The following is a 20935-nucleotide window of genomic DNA, read 5'->3' as shown; positions in this document are numbered from 1 at the left end:
TGTTTTATACAAAATGGAACCAAATCAATGATATGCCTTTTTCACTTTAGAGTCTAAGTTGGTAGATTATTACTGTGAATTCCAGGTCCCTAATCTCAACTAGAGAAAATTCTTTTTTTTTTTTCCTTTTATTCTTTCTCTATTCATCTCTCTTCATTTCCCTCATTTCTTACCCCCCATCCTATCGCTTCTCCAGAACCTCTGACTCTTTCCCCCAAACCCTTACTCCCTCACCTACAGCCAATGGCCTCACTGAGAAATAGAGACTGTCATTTTTTTTTTTAAAGTCCTGCAATTACTGCCTGTGTACCTCTCAAATGCAAGCTCACCTCACATATGCTGTCTTCCAGGTTCTCCTTTCTTTTTATTCTCTTCTTTGAGTCCTACTCGTTCCATTCATATTCTGAATCCCTTTGTGACAGAGCAAAACTTAAAAGTGATAATGACTAAGTTCTAGACTTGTTCTACCAGCCCCTAGCTGTATGACTTCAGACAAGTTACTTACTTCTCCAAGCCTAGGAAAGGCTCTGACCCACAAAGAATGATGTGTAATTATATTAATCTAATACAGTTTTTTTGTTGTCCTCTAAGAATGCTTATCACTCCAGTCTTTCTACAACATTTTCTTTATTTTTGTTGATTCATCATTTTCTCCATGAGGAGAATAATTAGCTCATAAAGATACGCATGGTCTCTCACACTTCTGTACCTCTTGTGAGTGAACATTCTGAACACTCATCTTGAGGATATCTGAGTAGCAAACAGCCTCAGAAGATAGAGCAAAGGGTAGGCACAGTTACTGTCCAGAATAAAAAGATACTATCCCTCTTTAGAGAGGAAGCTCTCAAGGTTACTGCTCATTATAAAGGATTCCAGAATTGTAAGCTCAGTGTTTCCCTCCTATGACACAATCCACGGCATCTGCACTTGTAATTTATCCTACTTTGCATTATGCTATAGAAATTGGGGGCTGGGGACCAGTAAAACACATGCTGACACTCTACTACTATTACTGTTTGTAACAAACATTTTTTTTTAATCTCTGAGGCAGGAGCCTCATACTTTTTTTTTTTTTTTTTTTACAAGTATCCATAAAACTGTAGAAGGCTGGGTAGCTTCTTTGCATTAATGTAGGGTGAAAAACTCTCAGACTCTTCACAGCTTTTGACAATTTAAAGAATAAAGCAAAAACAAAACAAAACAAAAACAAACCTAAAAATTGGTACAGAAAGAGAATGAGAGACAAAACTAAGCAGTTCTTCCCATGATCAAATTGCTTTAAATAATGGGGGAGATCTCGTTACAGAGGAATATGTTTATATAGAAATAATATGAAATTAGAAAAATAATCCACATTTTTACAACTGACGACATCACTATTTAGGCAAGGTGTCTTAGTTACTTTTTTCATTGCTGAAACAAAGTATCCCACACTCAAAGTTAAAGGAGAAAAAGGTTATTTAGCTAACAGTTTTTAGACGTTTCAGATGAAAATCAGCTGGCTCCCAGGTGGATGGCATGGCACAGGGGCAGCAGTTCAGTGGCAGAGGATAGCAAAAGCAGCCAGAGCACAAGGGGGGCAGTAAGAGTTTTCTCCTCCCTAATGTTGTAGGCAGGCTAACTGCCCACACCATCTCTGTACCTTCTTCTTGCACAGGTTCAGGATGTTTACAAAGTAAGGACCCTGGCCCTCTGCTGAGTCACTTAGTTAAGCTTCTAGACTTCTCAAATTGACACAATGTATCAAACATTACAATCCACCCCTTAACAACTTGGCAACCAGACACATTTCTTTAAACAGATTTCCAGACACAAAGACATGCTTATTCACATCATTTCACAACTAGAATGTTATAACACAGGTTTAACAATCCTTAAGAATCAGCATTAAGTCTATCAACATTGTATTACATTAGAACCATAACATTTCACCACTGGCTTCCCCAAAGACTCTTGCACATCCCTTGATGCAAAAAGCATTTAGTCCATCTCCAAGAGTTGCCAAAGTCCTAACAGTTTCAGCATTGCTGAAAAGTCCAAGTTCCAAGTGTCCTCCAAGATGTAAAGCAAACTCTTAGCTGCAAGCCCCTGTACAAAAAAGAAGTTAGATGCTTCCAACATTCGATGGCATAAAATAAATATTTTCATTTGAAAAGTTAAAAACGGGAATACAAAGGAATGAGACCAAAGCAAGTCCAGAATCCATCAGGGTAAACATTAAGTCCTGTAGTTCCATGTCCAGCATCTGAAGCAATGTGTGACAGATTGTGAGCTGCAAAGGGCTTGAGTGACTCCACCGCTATGGTACTTCTGGTGGTTACAGCTCCCACAGCCTTTCTCTTGGGCCCACTTTGCTCCCTCCTTGCAGCTTTCCTTAGATAATTCATGTTCCTGGCTTTTCCAAACTTCTAGGGTTTCCACCACACCTTTGGCTTTGCACTCATAGCTTCACATATTGCTCTCTCAGGGGCACACTGCCTGGTCTCCAGGCCCTTCTGAAATGTAGGTGGAAGCCTTCTTAACTCTGTAATTCTTGCATTCTGCATGCACCTAAAACCAGTGCCATGTGGATGATGCCAGGGCCATTGCCAACTGGAGCAGTAGCCAGGCTCTCCTTTCTCTTGGCTGTAGGGGTTGAGTGCCCGGATCAATGGGCACCCTGAATCCAATTCTGAGCAACAAATTTTCTGTGCTGCTGCCATTCTGGAACATGGTGATCTGCGACTTTCTCCTCAAAGCAAAGGCTTTCATTTTTTCAGTTTTTAGGCTGCAAAGGGTGGAGACTTGCTGATGAATCTTGTGATGCACCCCAGTCATCTTTTATATTCTCCTGTTCCTTCTCAACAATCAGATCTCCTCAGCTTTATCTTTGTAGTCCACAGGTTTACTTTTCTGGCCAAACTCACAACATTTTAAATCATCCTTCTGAACTCTTTGCTCTTGACTCTCAATGTAAATTTGGCTAAAAGCCCTCAACAATAGCCTTGCCTCAGTCTCAGCATTCAACAGCCTTGAAATTTCTTCTGCCAGATTAGTCTGCCATCCTTAATCTCAGTCTCAGGCAAAGTCTCTGGATATGAGCAAAATACAGACAAGCTGTTTGCCAACCTATAACACACATCATCTGGAGTCCAGCAACCAATGTGGTCCTTCTTCACAGCAGAAACCTCCCAAGCCTGGTCTTTACTGATTTTCTGGTTGCGTTGGTTTGGGGTTTTTTGTGCAAGGGAGAACAATATAATACAGGACACACAATTTATAATTTATTTATAATAGTTACCCAAAGAATCATACACAAGAGAGTGCAGGAAATCTGTCCACACACTAAGACCAAAGAATCTAGCTGAGGACCTGGATCCCACATTAATGTCCTTCATGAGTCCAGCTGAAGACCTAGAGCTCATAACAGTATCTCATGCAGCGCTGTTTCATAGATCTGTGCTGGGAAAGCCCAAAGGTCAGTGGTGGAATCTAGTAAATCTGTGCTACCAGGATGAAGAATCTGTGCCAGCAGGCTGAGGGATCTGCACTGGAGCCAGGAAGCAATGCTCAGAAGGACCAGAGCTCCTCCTGAAAGGTACCACAACCATCCTCAGCAACAGTGAGCTCTCGAGCTCCTCTGATGGTCAGGAAAGCCAAGTTCCCAACAGGAAAGACAACGCAGCAAGCCTTCTCCAGGAGACTGGCGGTGCACCATCTTCCCCTCTGGAGTCAGAGAGCAATGCTCAGAGTGAGGGACCAGAGCTGAACCAAAGCTATTCTCATGCCAACAAGGTCCCAAGCTCCTCGGAAGATGAAAACAGCCAAGTTCATCAGAAAGGCCAGCATGACAAGCTCCTCCCACAGAACCAGCAGCTCCTTACAGCTTCTACCAGCTCCCAACAGCCTTTCTCAGTTTTCAAGAGCCTAACTTCTTCTCCATTTCTGCCTTTTATGCTACTGACAACAATCCTCAGGTGGGCTTCCCATACTCAGCACCACGTTTATTCAGTTCAGCTGGGGGTTATAAATTGACCACCAGTTGTCAACCCACTACACTGGTCTTCTGAGCTCTGACCAGAATCTCCCACACAGAACAGCCTAAGGCGTTCCGGAGCTTCTCTTTCAGGCGACATCTCCAAACCTTTCCAAACTCTGCCTGTAAGTCATTCCCAAAGGCTCTTGAACCACATAGTCAGACAGTCACAGCAACAAGTCTACTTCCTTGGAACCAAATTCTATCTTGGTTACTTTTCTCTCATTGCTGAGACAAAATACCCGACCCCCAAAATTAAGGAAGGAAAGGTTTATTTAGGTCATGGTTTGTGGAGGTTTCAGTCTGTAATCAGCTGGTTCCAAGGCAGGGTGGTATGGCACAAGGGCAACAGTTCAAGGCAGCAAAAGATGGCAAAAGCAGCAAGAGTGATGGGGGGCAGCCAGCCTCTTTTCTTCCCTTATACTGTATGCAGGCTATGCTGCCAAACCATCTCTGTGCCTTCCTCTTGCACAGGCTCAGGATGTTTACAAAGTAAGGCCCTGCTAAGTCACTTAGTTAAAGTTCTAGACTTCTCAAGTTGACACAATGTATCAACCATTACAAGGGTCATTTTAAAGTTAGCCCCTGCTAAGTCACTTAGTTAAAGTTCTAGACTTCTCAAGTTGACACAATGTATCAACCATTACAAGGGTCATTTTAAAAAAGAAGTAAAGCAATAGTAACTGAAACTACTTGGGTTCCAGATTCACAGAAAAGCTGCAAAAATAAAAGCAGTGTGGTACTGGAGTATGGATAAACATAGACTACTGGAATGAAATAGAATATATATATATATATGGAGTGTTTATATGGTCAAATGGTATTCAACAAAGGTGCAAAGGTACTTCAGTGGGGGTAAAGGAGAACAATACATAAACGCATATGCAGAGATGAACCTCAATAACTCATATCATATAGAAAAATCAACTTGAAATAGATAATATATTTAAATGCATTATGTAAGATTATAACACTTAAAGAAGAAAACAGAGAACATCTTTGTGATTTTGAGTTGGGAAAGATTACTTAAATAAGACATAAAAAGGATAAACTTTAACATTTAAAAATTTGATAAATTGAACATCATTAAAATTAAAAATCTTTTGATTTTCAAAAGTCACATGAAAAAGAAAGGATAAAAGTATGGGAAAACATATTTGCTAAAGGGCTTGTATATATATTATATATAATATATATAATAAAAGACCAAAAAACTAGTTTTTTTACACTGAGCTACACACCTAGTCTTCTTTTATTATTTTTAAAAGTTTATCTTCTGACATGGTCTCACTGAATTGCTGAGATGCCCAGGCTGGGCTTGAACTTGTGATCCTTCTGAGATTATAGGTGTGAACTACTATGTCCAGTTTGAAAAAAAAAACAAACAGTTTTTACAGGTAAAAGGTTTGAGTAAAACCATCACCAAAAATACACAAATGGCAAATAAGCACATCAAAATATATTTAATACTGTTACTCCTTAGGGGAAAATATAAATTCAAACCATGACTAGATATCACAACATATTCCCTAGAAAACTAAAATTGAAAAGAATGATAGTACTAACTGTTTTCAAGGATGCATAGCAATTGGCATTCCTATATATTTTAATTGGGAAGCACTTTGCAGTTTTTTGTAAACTTACATTTAACATATGACTGAGCCATTCCACGCCTAGCTATTTATCAAGAGAAATGAAAAGATATTTCTATCCAAAAACTTGTCCTGATATGCTTATAGGAGTCTTAATCATGGTAGCCTAAAACACAATGTCTGTTAATTGATAAATACATAAACAAATTGTAAAATACTACTGTATTCATATGATATATGAATATATGTGGAGGACCACCTAGACAACTCTCCTTGAAAGATAAGAAACTATCTCCATTTTGGCTAAACCTAGCCCTATTTCCGTGTACTGATACGTACAGAGCTGGCCAGGACTTTTCCTTCTCCCTTCAATTGGCTTTAAGCATGTACACTGGTCCAGCTGAGGTTCTGACGAGTAGTCTTTGAGGCAAGGCAACAGGTCAGTGTTGCCCCACCCCACAGCTCCAAGAAGCAGGTGTGAACTGGGCAGGAGGGAGAGCCACGCTCCACACCGTGGGCTGGGATTGAGCCTGAAGAGGCCATGACTTCCCAGCGCATGACAAATACACATCAGAGCTAAAGCACCGACCCCAAAACATTAGATACTACCTCGAACTGTGTTATGCAGATTTCTCTTTCTGCTATCAGTTCTCTCTGCATATTGTAACAGTGATTTCAGGCCTCCTACCTAGCCCAGCTCACAGCACTCACATACTTCCCAACACAACTACAGTCACTCATCCCCGAGCTACTCCCCTATGCATGAGTTAATAAAACTTGGGTTCAGTCCTGAGTTGAGGCCTTTGCTCCAGTTAACCATCACCCTATCTGGACTTAGAACCCCCTTGGCTGCCCACAACTACAAATATGCCTGGTGTCTTTATTCTCACCATGTGTCACACTAGTAGTGGTAGATTGGAATTAATTCGATGGGATTCCAAAAATGTTTCCATGGGATTATAAATATAAACTTCCCAAGCCCTGATGAGGTCCAGGAAGGGATCTCTATAAATATGAAGGAACAATCATACACCAACATGGATGAATGTCGGATGCACCGTGCTAAGTGAAAGATGCTGGATCCAAAAAGGGGACATGGTGAATGTTTCGTTTGTTTGAAATTCTAGCAATGATAAAGAGATAGCAATAGGAATCAGATCAGTTGCTGCCTACAGCTAGAGGTGGAAAAGAAGATTGTCCACTGAGAAACCCAAGGGAACGTCGGGCTACTAAACATGATGTATACATGATTATAGTCATTATTACTTCGCTGTCAAATTCGTCTAATTACACACTTTTAATTGGTGATATTTTTTGAGCAAGGTGTCACTGTTGCCCAGACTGGTCTTAAACTTCTGAGCTCCAGTAATCTGCCTCAAGCCTCCCTTGTGCTGGGACTACACGTACAATTGGTGGATTTTAATGCATATAAATTATACCCAGATAGCTGGGCATGGTGATGCATGCCGGTAATCCTAGCACTAGGGAGAGCGAGGCAGGAGGATTGTCATGAGTTTGAGGCCAGTCTGGGCTCCATAAGTGAGTTAAAGGCCAGCCTGCACTACATAATGAGACCCCACCTCAAAAAAAATTATACAAGTCGGGTGTGGTGGTGCGTACCTGTAATCCCAGAACTGGGGAGGCTGAGGCAGGAGGATCACTGTGAGTTCGAGACAAACCTGGGCTACATAGTGAGTTCAAGGCCAGCCTGAACTTCAGAGTGAGACCCTGTCTCAATATATATATATAAACTCGAATAAAAATAAGATATTTCATAATAGGTGTTGTGTACTTCCTATTGCATCATTTGGTCTATGAGTCAAAGTCCACCGGGAAAACAGAAATCATACAAGTTACTTCAAGAGGAGAATTAATTTATGGGACAGGTTACATAAGTGTGAGAAAGCACAGTCAGTAGCTCTGAGGCAAAATGTAATCAAAAGATGATAACTGTGGGAACTGATGTGAACACAGTAGAACTGCTAATTTTGAGCTCAGAGGTGGAGCTTCCCAGGGGTGTATGCAAAAGCTCTAAGGAAGGTGTGTCCCCAGGCTATTGCTAATACTCTGCAGAAATGGGATGCGGCTGGATTTCTTAGAGTGCTGCAAGATGCAGGAAACTGCTGTCGCCAAGAGGAAGCCCACCGCTGAGAACACAAAGGATTAATTTTCTTCTTGACTCATTTTTTTAACCCTCCAATTTCTAGTGGTTCCTACCGGTGGACTCTAACAGAGACCCAGCTATAAAGGAGAAATTTTGTGCCCAGAGTCTAACCTTTGAGAACAAATTATTCAAGTATGAAAGTAGAGCCAAAAGACAACATGTAAATGATACCTCTGGTTTAACCCCACAGTTTTTGTTTGTTTGTTTTTGATACTGGGACTCGAACTCAGGACCTTGCGCTTGACAGGCAGTTGCTGTGCCACTGAGCTATATCCCCAACCCTAATCCCACTTTTAATAATGTAAAGATTAATCAGTAATTTTGGGTGGTTTTAGCTTAATCCCTGTATTATTAAATTCCCAATGTTTTATTAATGGTTTTAACATCCATTGGTTACCATCACATGGATTTATTATTTCATTCATGGTTATGACACAGCAGTTTCTTTTAATTTCAGGGTTCTTTATGCATTTATTAGCTGGAATTCTATAAAAAAGAACATTCCTTTATAAACTGCTTGGTTACTTTGAAATACAGTTTGCGTAGAAAAATCTCTTTTCACTAAATAATTTTCGGAATTAGTGACCTAGCAATCTCCAAAGACGGTCAGTGAGTTAAGGGCTATTTTAATATTAGAAGTCATGACTTTTGTTTATGTATTTGATGTTGTTGAATCCACCGCAAGCATTATTCATTTTGATATTCAGATAGTTTCATTTTAGGCCAATGGGAGACTTCATGGCATTTTTTGTTTTCTGCATTTGTTTACTTGTTGTTCTGAATTATTCTTGTAAAAATCTCAGGTATGGACAGTTCAATCCCATTCCTCTCATTCGACTCTAATCGCTCAGCCGTTAGAAGGAATCTGCAACTTATCTTGAGGTTTACCCTCTTGGTAAACACCTTAATTGGTATTGAGCCACCTTGTGAAAATATTCTTGAGATGGCCTCTCCACCAGTGCAAATAAAGCCACTTTTAATTAGAAAACTTAACAAAGCTGTTCAATGGAAATCAAGTCTGCAAGCCCAGTCTTGAAATCTCTAGTATGATATGCACTCCTTAGAGGGGGAAGGGGAACAGAATAACAATGTAAGAAAAAGTACATAGGAATTATTCAGCGTAAAAAGGAAACTTTAGATTTTAAATCAGTTTCTAATTTTCCAAAGTAAAAGATAGTTGTAAATAATTTTTCTAAAGTGGACGCAGTTTAATTCCCATGACTGAAATGTCAAGTCTCAGTACAGCATGTTGGAAAAACCAGAAAACAGAACGTGGATCCTGGGACTCAACTTCTTGAGGAGTGTCTTTTTCCTCCAGAAGAACTAGCAGTTTTTTGAACTGCATTAACACTACTTGTTGTTTGCTTGTTTGTTTGATTAGAGGTCAATAAGTAGGCAAATAGCAGCACCTCCAATCAGATGTCCAAACTAGAATTCAGCAAGATTTCTTAGACTTCTCCTTGCCCCCTTGGCACTACAGACACTACTCAAAACCTCTCCAATCATTGCCCTCTCTTCTTTTCCATTGTGTTACTAACACCATTTAGACTTTCAGTTGAACTTAGCTAGGTTAGTGGCCTCCTAAATATATCCAGTCTTTACAGTTTAGTTTACAAACTCCTGTCAAAATGATCTGTCCAAAAATTGATTATCTTATGGTCCTTGATTAAAATCCTTAAGTAGTTTGTTCTTTGTTACCTTTAGGGAAAAAAATCCCCAAATTTAAATATGGAATAGAATACTCTTTATGATCTGGCCTCTATTTAACTTCCTGTCTTCCTATTTGCTGCTTTCTATGTCATTTCTATGGGAGTAGGTCCCCATCAAGTCCCATACTAAATGTTCTACAATACTGAAATACTGGCAGAACTCTTATCACAGTATTACCTAAGGCCTCTCTATGTCAGTAAGGTTTTCCCTTTACTTAAACAACTTTCTGCTTCTTCAGATAGTTAATGAAGATTCATTCTTCAGAAGTCAGCTCTGAGCCAGCATCATGGCTCGTGCTTGTGGACAGTCCCATCATTCCAGGAGGCTGTGGCAGGAGGACCGAAAGTAGGAATTCTGATTGGGCAACTCAACGACTAAGAGCTTGTGTCAAAATTTAAAACAAGGAAAAAAAAATTTAAAACAAGGAATTTAAAAAGGGCTGGGTTGTGAAGCTCAGTGTGAAAACCCCAGGTTCAGTTTGCTGAAAGGGAGAGAGGGGAGTCACCTCTGATCTCACCGCCTCTGAGAAGCCTTACCTGATTTCTCCCACATGCAGAGTACATTAGGCACTTCTACAACACAAGAGGTTCCATGGCAGACTTATTAGCACAGTGATCCCTATACCATGTGACCTTTGCTATTTCTTATGAGTATCCCATGTATTTATCTTTACCCTCAGCACTTATCACCATGCTTGAGTATACATAGCCTCTGTGAAGATTTGCTGAGGGAATGAATGATTAAATAATCTTAAACTAGCACTTTTCATGAAAAATTTTCAAAGTGATTGTAGAAACTTATCTGTATTCCCCCCTAAAATATAACTGAGTTCCCTGTTCCACATCTGCATCAACCTTTGCCACTGTCTAACATTTACATTTAAAATATTATGGTGGGTATTTGGTAGTATTTTACTGCAGTTTTAATAAGTCTTTAATATGCTAATGACATAGTGTTAAGCAAAATTTTTTCTCACATTTTTAAAAATCTTTTTGAGACAGGGTCTCCCTATGCAGTTCAGGCTGGCCTTGAGCTCATTTTGTAGCCCAGGATGGTCTCAAACCCACAATGATCCTCCTGCCTCAGCCTCCCTAGTGCTGGGATTACAGCGTGTGCCATCACACCTGGCTCCCACTTGTTAATATTTCTTAAAACAGTGTCTTGGTTACTTTTCTCTTGTTGCTGGGACAAAATACCTGATGCCCAAAATTAAGGAAGGAAAGGTTTATTTCGCTTACAGTTTGTGGAGGTTTCAGTCCATATTTGGCAGATTACAAGGCAGATTGGCACATTGCAGAGGGCTACAGCTGCTGGCGGCAGAACACAGCAAAGCAACAAACACACAAGGGAGGAAATGGCCAGAAGCACCTTCTTTCTCTCCCTTACATATGCAAACTATCCATCCCAGGGCGGGTGTAGCTCTCACACCCATAATCAATCAAACTCTAAAAGCCTGCCCCATGGCTGCATGAGGCTTTGTGGGGACACCCAGACACAAACCATAGCAAACAGCAAATGCAAAGGTACTGCAGTTAAACTTTTTCAATGAGTAGTATGTAAATCAATGAGTCTGGAAAAAGATGGAGAATTACAATCAAGATTTGGAAGCAGAACCAGGATTAATCTTATCAGTTGCTCTCAGATTTGAGCATTTCTATGATAATCCAGTATTCTTGTTCAAATTATACACTCTTGGGTTGCTGTTCCAGAAATTCTGGTTCAGTAGTTTGGAAGTTGATTCCTAACATCTGTATCTTAAAATAAGTGTCCCAAATGATTTTGATGTGGTCCACAGAATGAGAAACTCTGTTTATAGAGGGCTTCATACAGCAAAATAATTTATGAAGCTACCTATTTGCTATATAATTTGGCTCATGAGAAAACTATGGCTTTTACTATTTTTGCGTGAATATGCCGCAGCACTTACAAAATTAAAATTCAGCCTGCTTGGTAAATGGTCACAACTAGAGACCATACTCATAAGTGAAATAAATCAGACCTTCATGTGTAAGCAACGTATTGTCTCACTAGTGTAAGAACTTGAAAGAGTGAATAAAAATTAGGAGGTATGATAGACATTGTGAAATAAGAGGAAACTGCTCAAAAGTAAAGAGCAACTGGGATGAGGGAAAAGAGAAAAGAAAGAGGGGAAATTATGTATATGTGTATACACAGGATAGCTAACATAGATGTACAACTGAAAGGAACAGTTAATGGTTACTTATTTGATCAATCTCACATTTCTCTATTTGTTTTCCTGAGAAACCACTTTGAAGATATCAATACGTAATACAACAACCATTGTTAATTTCCTACCACTTTGTCTGTAACTCAGTATTGCTTGTATTGTTCTTAAGCTATTTTGTAAATGGGTGTCTGTTTGTTAATATGTTTTCCTTCTTTTATTTTTAAAATAAATTTTAAAAAATTAAGCCTGCTTGGAGAATTTAAGACAGACTTTGCAAACTCGAGAGTAGTTATAGGGAAGCACTCTGATGAAAAGAGCATTGGTTTCACTTTTAGAGGTGGAAATGAGACTTCGGTGTGTTATCTGTGGCAAATCCCATAATATCTCTGGGTTTCCATTTCTCACCTAAAATGGGTTCTAAACCTACGCTACTAACCTTACAAATTTATGTAAGGTTCAAAATGAGAATGACAACAAGCTAAGACAAAGTAAGACCTAATCATCATTGCTTCTCTTTCTTTCTTCGTTTCTTTTTCTTTTTTGCGTGTGTATGTTAGGGAGGGTTTCACTATATTGCTGAGGCTGGCCTTGAACTCACCACAATCATCCTGCCTCAGTCTCCTTAGTACTAGGATTACAGGCATGTGCCACCATGCTCGGCTCACATCCTTAGCCTTGATCACTGTGTTTCTGACTGACATATTTGCCTGAATTAATGAAACAATATTTAGCCTCAAGGACATTTGTTTCTTTGCATAACCTCTGTAGCTTCCTACTAATGGAAGATTTCTAATAATAGAATTATTATTAGATTTCGTTAGATTTCTAATAATAGAATCCCTTCATATTACAATTTAGACTACAAGTAAGGAAAATCTATGAATGAGTGATCAAGGTTCAAAAAGTGTGTTATCATTGATACATTGTGTCAATTTGAAAATCTATGAATGAGTGATCAAGGTTCAAAAAGTGTGTTATCATTGATACATTGTGTCAATTTGAGGAATCTAGAGGCTTGGCTAAGTGGTTCAGCAGTTTTACAGCCTGGAGTGAAAAGGACATGCCCTTCCTGCTCTAGGGTATTTTTTGGTATTCATCCTGAGCCTGTGTAAGAGGGCTCTGAGATGGTGTGGGCGTGGGCGGATAGCCAGCATACAATGTAAGGAAGGAAAAGAGGCTTGCTTCCCCATCCTTTTTGCTCTTGCTACTTTTGCTGTCTTCTTCTGCCTTGAAGTGTTCCGCCTGTGCCATGCTACCCTGCCTTGGAGCCAGCTGATTATAGACTGAAACCTTCACACACTGTAAGCTAAGTAAACCTTTCCTTCCTTAATTTTGGGCGTCAAGTATTTTGTCTCAGCAACAAGGGAAAAGTAACCAAGACACAGTGAAAACCAGGTTTTAAGCCTTTTGATTTTTAATCCTGGTCATTTTCCACCATACTTCATTCAGTGGTCTTTCTCATTGTTCCTTATAATCCACAGATTATGTGATCTGATACACACTTATATTTGAGCACCATGATTCTACTGCATTAGATGTAGTAGTGGGGTGGAATCACTGTTGTCACTTATTATTTTATAAACAGATTTATCATGGTATTAGTCATATACCATACAATTCACTAATTTAAATTGTGCAACTCAATGGCTTTTAGTATAACATGGACGTGTGCAACCATTATCAGAATCACTTATACATATTCATAACTCAAAAAAAAATCCATCTGACCGCAGTCATGCTCCATTTTCCCCTCCCTTCAGCCTCTGGTAACCACTAATTTTGTTTTGGGTAGTCTATACCTTTCATATGGATGGACTCATACAATGTGTGGTCTCTGACTGCTTTTTTCCACTTCGCATGTTCTGGAGATGTACTTCGTGTTTTACAATGATCAGGGCAACACCAGTATAGTTTAGAAATAGAAAAAAATTATCCCACTTTAATATAAAAAATAATTATCATTGTCTTCTCTCTTGCTCTTTTCTCCCCCTCAGCAAATTCATTTTCACCTCACCAGAAAACAAAGGGAAATTGCCCTTTATGGGTACCCAGCTCACACCACTCTCTGAACCAGGCGCTCCACCTCTGGGGCGCTGGAGAGCGCAGTGGAGCTCCAGGCCGCAGGCAGAAGCGGCCCCGCCCATCCCCGCCGGCGCCTCGCTTACGTCACTGTTTCGAGCCATCTCGCTCTCAGCCTCCCCTTCCCTGTCGCGCTAACTTTGACAGGGAACGATGGCGGCGACCGGTTCTGCAGGGGTACCGGCAACGGTATCGGAAAAGCAAGAGTTTTACCAGCTTCTGAAGAACCTGATAAACCCAAGCTGTATGGTGCGGAGGCAAGCAGAGGAAATCTATGAAAACATACCAGGTCTGTGTAAGACTACATTCCTTTTAGATGCCGTCAGAAACAGAAGAGTAGGTTATGAGGTGAGACAAATGGCTGCCGCACTGCTACGACGGCTTTTGTCCTCTGGGTTTGAGGAGGTCTATCCAAATCTGCCTTTCGATGTTCAGAGGGATGTCAAGATTGAACTGATACTGGCTGTTAAGTTAGAAACGCATGCTAGCATGAGGAAAAAGCTTTGTGATATTTTTGCTGTGCTAGCTAGGAATTTGATAGATGAGAATGGCACTAACCATTGGCCAGAAGGTCTGAAGTTCCTTATTGATTCGATCTACTCCAAAAATGTAGTTCTGTGGGAAGTTGCGCTCCATGTTTTCTGGCACTTTCCTGGGATTTTTGGGAACCAAGACCGACACGATTTGGATATCATCAAAAGGTTGTTGGACCAATGTATTCAAGATCAAGAACATCCAGCAATCAGGACATTATCTGCTAGAGCTGCAGCAGCATTTGTACTTGCTAATGAGAATAATATTGCGCTTTTCAAAGACTTTGCAGACTTGCTTCCTGGAATCTTACAGGCTGTGAATGATTCATGCTACCAGGATGATGATTCAGTACTAGAGTCGCTTGTTGAGATTGCGGATACCGTGCCTAAGTATCTGGGTCCTTATTTAGAAGATACTCTACAGTTGAGCCTGAAGTTATGTGGAGACTCTAGACTTAGTAATCTGCAACGCCAGCTGGCTCTGGAAGTAATAGTGACCTTGTCTGAAACTGCAACTCCAATGTTGAAAAAGCATACAAATATTATTGCACAGGCAGTTCCTCATATATTAGCAATGATGGTTGAGCTTCAAGATGATGAGGACTGGGTAAATGCTGATGAAATGGAAGAAGATGATTTTGACAGCAATGCAGTTGCTGCTGAGAGTGCACTAGACAGACTGGCTTGTGGGCTTGGTGGAAAAATTGTTTTACCAATGACCAAAGAGCACATCATGCAGATGCTTCAGAGCCCTGACTGGAAATGTCGACATGCTGGATTAATGGCTTTATCTGCCATTGGAGAAGGTTGCCATCAGCAAATGGAACCAATTCTAGATGAAACAGTTAACTCTGTTTTGCTTTTTCTTCAGGATCCTCACCCAAGGGTGAGGGCTGCAGCTTGTACTACTCTTGGACAGATGGCTACAGATTTTGCACCTAGTTTCCAAAAGAAATTCCATGAAACAGTGATTGCAGCTTTGTTGCGTACTATGGAAAATCAAGGTAATCAGCGTGTGCAATCTCATGCAGCTTCTGCCCTTATTATTTTTATTGAAGACTGTCCTAAATCATTACTAGTGCTATATTTGGATAGTATGGTGAAAAATCTACATTCTATCTTGGTAATTAAACTTCAAGAGTTAATTCGGAATGGAACTAAGTTGGCCTTGGAACAACTTGTCACAACCATTGCCTCAGTTGCAGATACAATAGAAGAAAAATTTGTTCCATATTATGATACATTCATGCCCTCACTAAAACATATTGTTGAGCTTGCTGCTCAGAAGGAACTCAAGCCTCTGAGAGGAAAGACTATTGAGTGCATTAGCCATGTTGGTCTTGCTGTTGGAAAGGAAAAATTTATGCAAGATGTGTCAAATGTGATGGAGCTATTGTTGAAGGCACAATCAGACTCAAATAATGTGGAAGATGATGACCCTCAGACATCTTACATGGTTTCAGCATGGGCTAGAATGTGTAAAATTCTTGGAAAAGATTTTCAACAGTACCTCCCACTAGTTATTGAGCCTCTTATTAAGACTGCTTCAGCTAAACCTGATGTGGCTCTCTTAGACACACAAGATGTGGAGAATATGAGTGATGATGATGGTTGGCAGTTTGTGAATCTTGGAGACCAGCAAAGCTTTGGAATTAAAACTTCAGGACTTGAAGCAAAAGCAACTGCTTGCCAGATGTTGGTTTACTATGCTAAGGAATTAAGAGAAGGATTTGTAGAATATACAGAACAAGTTGTTAAACTGATGATTCCTTTACTGAAATTTTATTTCCATGACAATGTTCGAGTAGCAGCAGCAGAGTCCATGCCTTTTCTCCTGGAATGTGCAAGAAATCGTGGCCCAGAATATCTTTCACAGATGTGGAAGTTCATATGTGATCCCCTAATCAAGGCTATTGGGACTGAACCTGATACAGATGTACTCTCAGAAATAATGAATTCATTTGCAAAATCCATTGAGGTCATGGGAGATGGTTGCCTTACTGATGAACACTTGGAAGAACTGGGAGGCATATTGAAAGCAAAACTTGAAGGACACTTTAAAAATCAAGAATTACGACAGGTTAAAAGACAAGAAGAAAACTATGATCAACAGGTTGAGATGTCTCTGCAAGATGAAGATGAATGTGATGTTTATATTCTGACCAAAGTATCGGATATTTTGCATTCATTATTTAGTACTTATAAGGAAAAGATTTTACCATGGTTTGAACAGCTACTTCCATTAATTGTAAATCTAATTTGTTCAAGTAGGCCATGGCCAGACAGACAGTGGGGACTGTGCATATTTGATGATATCATAGAGCACTGCAGTCCGACTTCATTTAAATATGTGGAATATTTTCGGTGGCCAATGCTACTAAATATGCGAGACAACAACCCTGAAGTCAGGCAAGCTGCTGCTTACGGCTTGGGTGTTATGGCACAGTTTGGTGGGGATGATTATCGTTCTTTATGTTCAGAAGCTGTTCCATTGCTGGTAAAAGTTATTAAGTGTGCAAATTCCAAAACCAAAAAAAATGTAATTGCTACAGAGAATTGCATCTCAGCAATAGGGAAGATTTTGAAGTTTAAGCCTAACTGTGTAAATGTAGATGAAGTTCTTCCACACTGGTTATCATGGCTTCCACTGCATGAAGATAAAGAGGAAGCTATTCAGACGTTGAGTTTTCTGTGTGACTTAATTGAAAGTAACCACCCAATTGTAGTTGGTCCAAATAATTCAAATCTTCCCAAAATAGTCAGTATAATTGCAGAAGGAAAAATTAATGAGACTATTAACTGTGAAGATCCTTGTGCCAAACGCCTAGCTAATGTTGTTCGCCAGATACAGACTTCTGAAGAATTGTGGTTAGAATGCATATCCCACCTTGATGATGAACAGCAGGAAGCTCTGCAGGAGTTGCTAAATTTTGCTTGAACCATTTTAGTATCACTTGACTATCATCTGCTATAAAATAATTACAAATAAATGTTGTAAATGGATTCCATTATAAATAAGAGAACTTTCTGCCAAGCCGTTTATATTTTTCTCCCATGTTTCTCCAGAATTAGTGTTCTAGTCTTCTATTTATCTTGCATGTTTTATCTCTTAAACATAGACTTTGGTGATAATCCGTGCTTCCAGTTGTCTTAGAATGTTTTTCACCTGTTTGATGTGAAGTATATAAATTATTGCTATTTGTCTGAACTATAAATGCTAGGCAAGCAGTATACTGTACTTGGTGCCAAGATGTCATGCTGACTGTCCCAAGAAGCTTAAAGCTCACAAAGACAAGGTAGGAGAACTTTTAGGATAAAGATCTTCAGAATAATGGGTAAGGGATATAGTGGTAGGTTTATTACTCCTTTATACTACTTCAGGTTTTCTGGTAATAGGAGGATGCAGTAACTGGGAGAGTTTTAAGATATTGTAGTGAATGTAGTTTTCCCTATAAGTAATATATATGAACTTTTTCATAGTGTACTCCAGAGAACTGGAGTACATTCCAGTTTCTATGGTATCCTTCTGAGAGTTATGACCACTTTTAGTTTTTTTTGGTTTTTTTTCTCCGGTACCGGGAACCGAACTCACGACCTTGCGCTTGCCAGGCAGGCGCTTTGCCGCTGAGCTAAATCCCCAGCCCCGTTATGACCACTTTTAAATCTCCTTAACCAAACCAGTCTTCATTTGTTTGCATCCCCAGAACTTTAAGAACCATGCTTAATGAAAAGAAAGTCCAGGTACATCTAACATTGGTAGAATGTTAGGTACTGTAATACAGTGTTTGACAAATAGGAATCAGTATTTATGGGAGTCAGTGTTATGTTGCTTTGTGTATATGTACCATTTTGCCCCAGTAAAGCAGCTCAGCAAGAAGAGAGACTGATTCAGACTGCAGCGGAAGCAAGTTTCTGTTTTGAAGCTCCTAACATTCTGTAGTAGCACAGAAGGGTATGCTATTGTGAAAAAGAAACAAAATTTTATATTTAAATATTAAAATAGCTTTGAGACTAGTCATTTGTCAGCATTTGTGTATTATAAGAAAACAGCTCTATAAATCTAGGCTTAATTATATTAATTGGAATGTTAGTCTTTAGTGTTGAGCTTCTTATAGTGTAGAAAAAGGTTTCTACTCACCAAATCATCAATCCAAACTTCAAATACTGTACATCTATCTTCCTGGGGCTACTGTGAGTACTATGTATTTAAAGTATTTAACAAATATTTAAGACCTAGTAAGAGCTAAATAAATAATCAGTATTACTGCTGTCCTTTGTACCTGTAGTGTATTCCTTTCTATAGTTTGGAATTCCTTATACATTAGGATTTTCCCAATTCAGATGGCAGGCCATTTAGGTCACTGTGGACAGGGATTTAAAGTTAGAGGTCTTCCAAATGCAGTGTATATGTTACATGCAATTATTTATTATTAATGGGGGAGGAGAGGAAGTTAAGGACATTTTGTATAATATGGTCACAATCTTATTTAAAATATAGGTGAATCGGTAGAAAAATACTACCTCAAAGTTTTAAGAGAGGTTTTCTCTAAGTGGTGGGATTAAATGGCAATTTTTTCTCTCTTATCTGTATTTCCTAATTTACCTACAACCAACATATTTCTTGTATAATAAAGTGTCTTTAAGTTCGACTATATTATCCTTTCATACTAGGTAAGATTACTATCAGCATGACTTTAGATAAACTAGAATTGAAGTTCCTTTTACTAACTTTTCTCTTTTACATTAAGAAACCCTGATCGACATTTCTAGCAGCTCTATGCACGCTTGTATTTGAAGAATTATAAATTCTGCCAGATGACTTGGAATTAGACATCTGGAATTTTTGAAGTATGACAGATCTAGTTGTGAATTTTGGCAAAGTACTTTCTTAACCTAAGTGTTACCTTTCCCATCTACAAAATGAAGGTAAGTTTATAAGTTTGTTGTGAGGATTAAAGGAGATAATGACTATAAAGTGCTTAGTGGCATAAAGTTCACTAAATGGAAGCTTTTATATGAGAGTCATGAAATAGGGATGGTGGCTAAAAAGAAGCGGATAATGTGCTCAGGTAGCTTGGACTTAAGATTCCTGTGCTTTGTCAAGTATGTCCAGTTAGACACATAATTGTTTTGTCAGTTGCTGAAATAGGACTGGTTCCCTGCGCTCTTTCCCCATGAGCAGAAGTACCTCTGCACCATCTGAGGAAAAAAAAACTCCGGTAAATGTTTTGTAAATTACAAATGTCTTACATAGTGAGAGGAGATGCATGTGCGTGTGTGTATGTGTATGTGTGTGTGTAGGAGTGTAAGTACTCTACAGTTGTTTCCATTTCACTGTTTTACCAACAACTGATATCTACTTTCATGGGTTATTTAAATGCCAGCGTATGACAAGTAAACAAATTTAAAGGTCTGACTATCTCGACTATTAATTTAAATAATTTTATTTTTAAAATACACTTTTTCTATAGTTTTGGGTTTCTCACTTCAAGCAAAAAACTAAGTATAAAGGTAAGATGGGTATCTTTCAAGTAGACCATGAAAAGTAAGACACTTATTTTAAGCATCATGTAAAGTAACTGTTTAGTCATTTAAACAGTAATTTTAAAATGTGTAATGAGATTGTAAAGCTACACCAATGACTATGTAATGTACAGCTGATACTTGAAATATTTGGAGACTGATTCTTAGCCTGAAGGTTTTTTTTAAAAGCGAAGTTCCATTTCCTTTCTTTATTTGTAGCATAACTCAAGGATATAGAGGGTGGGGACAATGTTTAATTTAACGGAAAACAAATGATTGATTGCCAAAATCTGAATTGATATTAAGAACTGTAAACAGGAATTTCAGGAATTAGAGGTTTACAAATCACCCCCTTTTCTTTTGCATATGAATATACAGTTCAGTCCTTGAACTTCCACGTCTAAATTTGCAAAATTCCTGCGAACGCAAGGGAAGAAGGGTGCAAACAGTGTAACTTTTACAAGGGAGAGCTTTTACATTTTATGCATTCTACTCATTAACAAAGATTATCTAGCAGCTTCTTTCATAGTAAACTTTACTTTGTAGGGCTGGAAAAAGTCTAGCAAAAGGAGAATCCTTTTGCTGTACCCGCTATTAAACTCTCTAGCTATTTTGCCTTAGCGATTACTCCTGCGCAAGCGCCCTGCTCCCTCTCTCGCCCCTAACAGTTGTCGCGAGCCGATGACATCAATAGTACGCGCAGCAAACCGGGTCTCTAGGCCTGCGGTGGAGCCAAAGTCCTTGCTTTCGCGTAGTGTAGCGGGACGGGGGGAGGACTTTGTTCTACTGCGCATGCGCGCCGGTGATGGCGCCTGTGCCTCTTTCTTTGCCTATTTCTACGGCTCTCCCCAGCTGGGGGGGCTGAGTGCCCTCCCCCTTTTCTCTGTCCCTCCCCTTCCCCCGCCCGGCGGGCTTCTAACTGACAGTTGTCGCCGGGCCCCCGTGCGTACGCCGCCTCCTCCTGCTCGGGTTCCCCGCAGGTAGAGAGGGGCGGGAGGGGGTGTGAGGGAAAGGAGGAGCCGGAGCCGCCGCGGCCCAGTGCAGCGGCCCAGTGCGGGGAGGCAGAAGGAGAACCCCTCCTTCCTTATTCCTTGCCCCCTCCCAGCCCCCGCCGGCCCGGGAGGGGGTGGG

General features: G+C 39.7%; 1 protein-coding gene across 2 annotated transcripts; it reads left to right on the top strand.

Annotated features, from left to right (window-relative positions):
• Positions 1-13854: 13854 nt before the first annotated feature.
• Ranbp6 (RAN binding protein 6) lies at positions 13855-17315 on the top strand. 2 transcript variants are annotated; one of them, XM_005388670.2, is made up of 2 exons: positions 13855-14037; positions 15153-15308. In XM_005388670.2, the coding sequence occupies exons 1-2, from the start codon at positions 13902-13904 to the stop codon at positions 15221-15223; spliced, it is 207 nt and encodes a 68-aa protein (XP_005388727.1). In that variant the 5' UTR covers positions 13855-13901; the 3' UTR covers positions 15224-15308. The 2 variants fall into 2 exon arrangements, with proteins under 2 accessions (XP_005388727.1, XP_005388725.1); XM_005388668.2 differs by having other exon boundaries at positions 13855-17315.
• The last annotated feature ends 3620 nt before the right edge of the window (positions 17316-20935 follow it).

Source organism: Chinchilla lanigera, unplaced genomic scaffold (assembly GCF_000276665.1).
Source record: "Chinchilla lanigera isolate Chin_1 unplaced genomic scaffold, ChiLan1.0 scaffold00033, whole genome shotgun sequence".
NCBI classification, from domain to species: Eukaryota; Metazoa; Chordata; class Mammalia; order Rodentia; family Chinchillidae; genus Chinchilla; species Chinchilla lanigera.
The sequence above is the reverse complement of the archived record's forward strand: the minus strand, read 5'-3'. Positions and strand labels throughout refer to the sequence as shown.